The 1,529-nt window shown below is 39.8% G+C and overlaps 1 protein-coding gene across 1 annotated transcript; it reads left to right on the top strand.

Moving 5' to 3' along the window:
* Window positions 1–273: 273 nt before the first annotated feature.
* LOC126587475 (uncharacterized) lies at window positions 274–1,191 on the top strand. The gene has a single exon (XM_050252557.1). It carries the CDS (start codon window positions 274–276, stop codon window positions 1,189–1,191), a length of 918 nt encoding a protein of 305 aa, XP_050108514.1.
* Window positions 1,192–1,529: the final 338 nt, after the last annotated feature.

The following is a 1,529-nucleotide window of genomic DNA, read 5'->3' as shown; positions in this document are numbered from 1 at the left end:
CACAAACCGTTTGTTAACCGTTTGTGTGCGGTTTTGGAAATTGTTGGTATGTAAATTGATAAATTGTTGGTTCATTAATTGTATCCATGAATCAAATGTTTATTGTTTAGGGCATTGAAGAATATGGCTTCTTCTTCTAAGAAAGATTTTGCTTGGCAATGGACGAAAGATTTGGATCCTATCACCAAGCACTTATATTGTGTTTTTTGTAACCACAAATGCACGGGTTCAATTTCTAAATTACATCACTTGGGTGGTGTAAGTTCAGGAGGAATGATAAGTTGTAAAAAGTTCCCACCAAATGTGAAGGAAGAATGCTTTGCTAATGTTATGGGAACTAAAGAAAAGAGGAAAGCTAGCCATGAGTTGTGTCGTGGTGGTGGAGAAGAAAGTGAAAGTGTTGATATGGGCACAACAAGGACACCATATGTAAGTAGTAGGAGTGGGAATGGGAGTGTGAGTGCCACACATTCACAACAAACCGGTTCTTTTCTACCACCTAGGTCAAGAGGACCACTTGATAGGTATGTTACATCGGAAGCTCGTCAAGCCACATTGAATACACTTTTCAAAAAAGAGGAAAGAAGACAAGCATCCCGAGCACTTGCGCGATGGTTCTACACTAGTGCCATTCCATTCAATGCGGCAAACAATGAACATTATGTTAATGCAATGAAATTGGTATCCATTTTTGGTCCCGGCTTTAATGCTCTTACAAGCCAAGAATATAGAACTTGGATGCTCAAAGAAGAAGTTGAGGATGTACAAACTATGATGAAAGAATATCAAAAGGCTTGGAAGAGATATGGATGCACTATTATGTCGGATGGATGGTCGGATGGCAAGAGTAGGTGTTTAATCAACTTTCTTGTCAATAGCCCGCAAGGTACTTGGTTCTTGAAATCAATTCATGCATCGGCCTCTATTAAGAATGGAGATTTGCTGTATGGCTATTTGGATGATGTTATTCAAGAAGCTGGGGAGGAGAATGTGGTTCAAGTTATATCCGACAGTGCTTCGAACTACAAGAATGTCGGGGCAAAACTTATGGAGAGGAAAGAGAAGGTGTGGTGGACTCCATGTGCGGCTCATTGCATTGATTTGATGCTAAAAGATATTTCTAAGATGGCATGGTTTGATGACACACTCAAACGTGCTAGGTGTATTTCAAAGTATCTATATGAGCATTAATGGGTACTAGCTTTGATGAGAAAATATACCAACAATTCAAAAATTCTTCGTTCGGCGATCACTAGGTTTGCCACTTCTTTCCTTACACTACAAAGCTTACAAAAGCAAAAGGATAATCTTGTTGCTTTGTTTGCCTCTCAAGAATGGTCGGAACGTACCTATGCAAAATCCCATGAAGCAAAGTTGGCTAAGCATCATGTGTTACATGATCGTGAGTTTTGAGGTCGAGTTTCCTTTTGCATTAAGGGTGTTCTTCCTCTTGTTTGTGTTTTGAGAGAGGTTGATTCGGAGGAGAGACCTCCCATGGGTTTTATATATGAGTTGATGGATGCTGCAAA

Source organism: Malus sylvestris, chromosome 10 (genome assembly GCF_916048215.2).
Source record: "Malus sylvestris chromosome 10, drMalSylv7.2, whole genome shotgun sequence".
Lineage (NCBI taxonomy): Eukaryota > Viridiplantae > Streptophyta > Magnoliopsida > Rosales > Rosaceae > Malus > Malus sylvestris.
This window is presented reverse-complemented; position numbering and strand designations above follow the sequence as displayed.

What these genes read in the sequence shown, in the direction of transcription:
- LOC126587475 (XM_050252557.1), top strand. Translation starts at nt 274, where the DNA reads ATGATAAGTTGTAAAAAGTTCCCACCAAATGTGAAGGAAGAATGCTTT.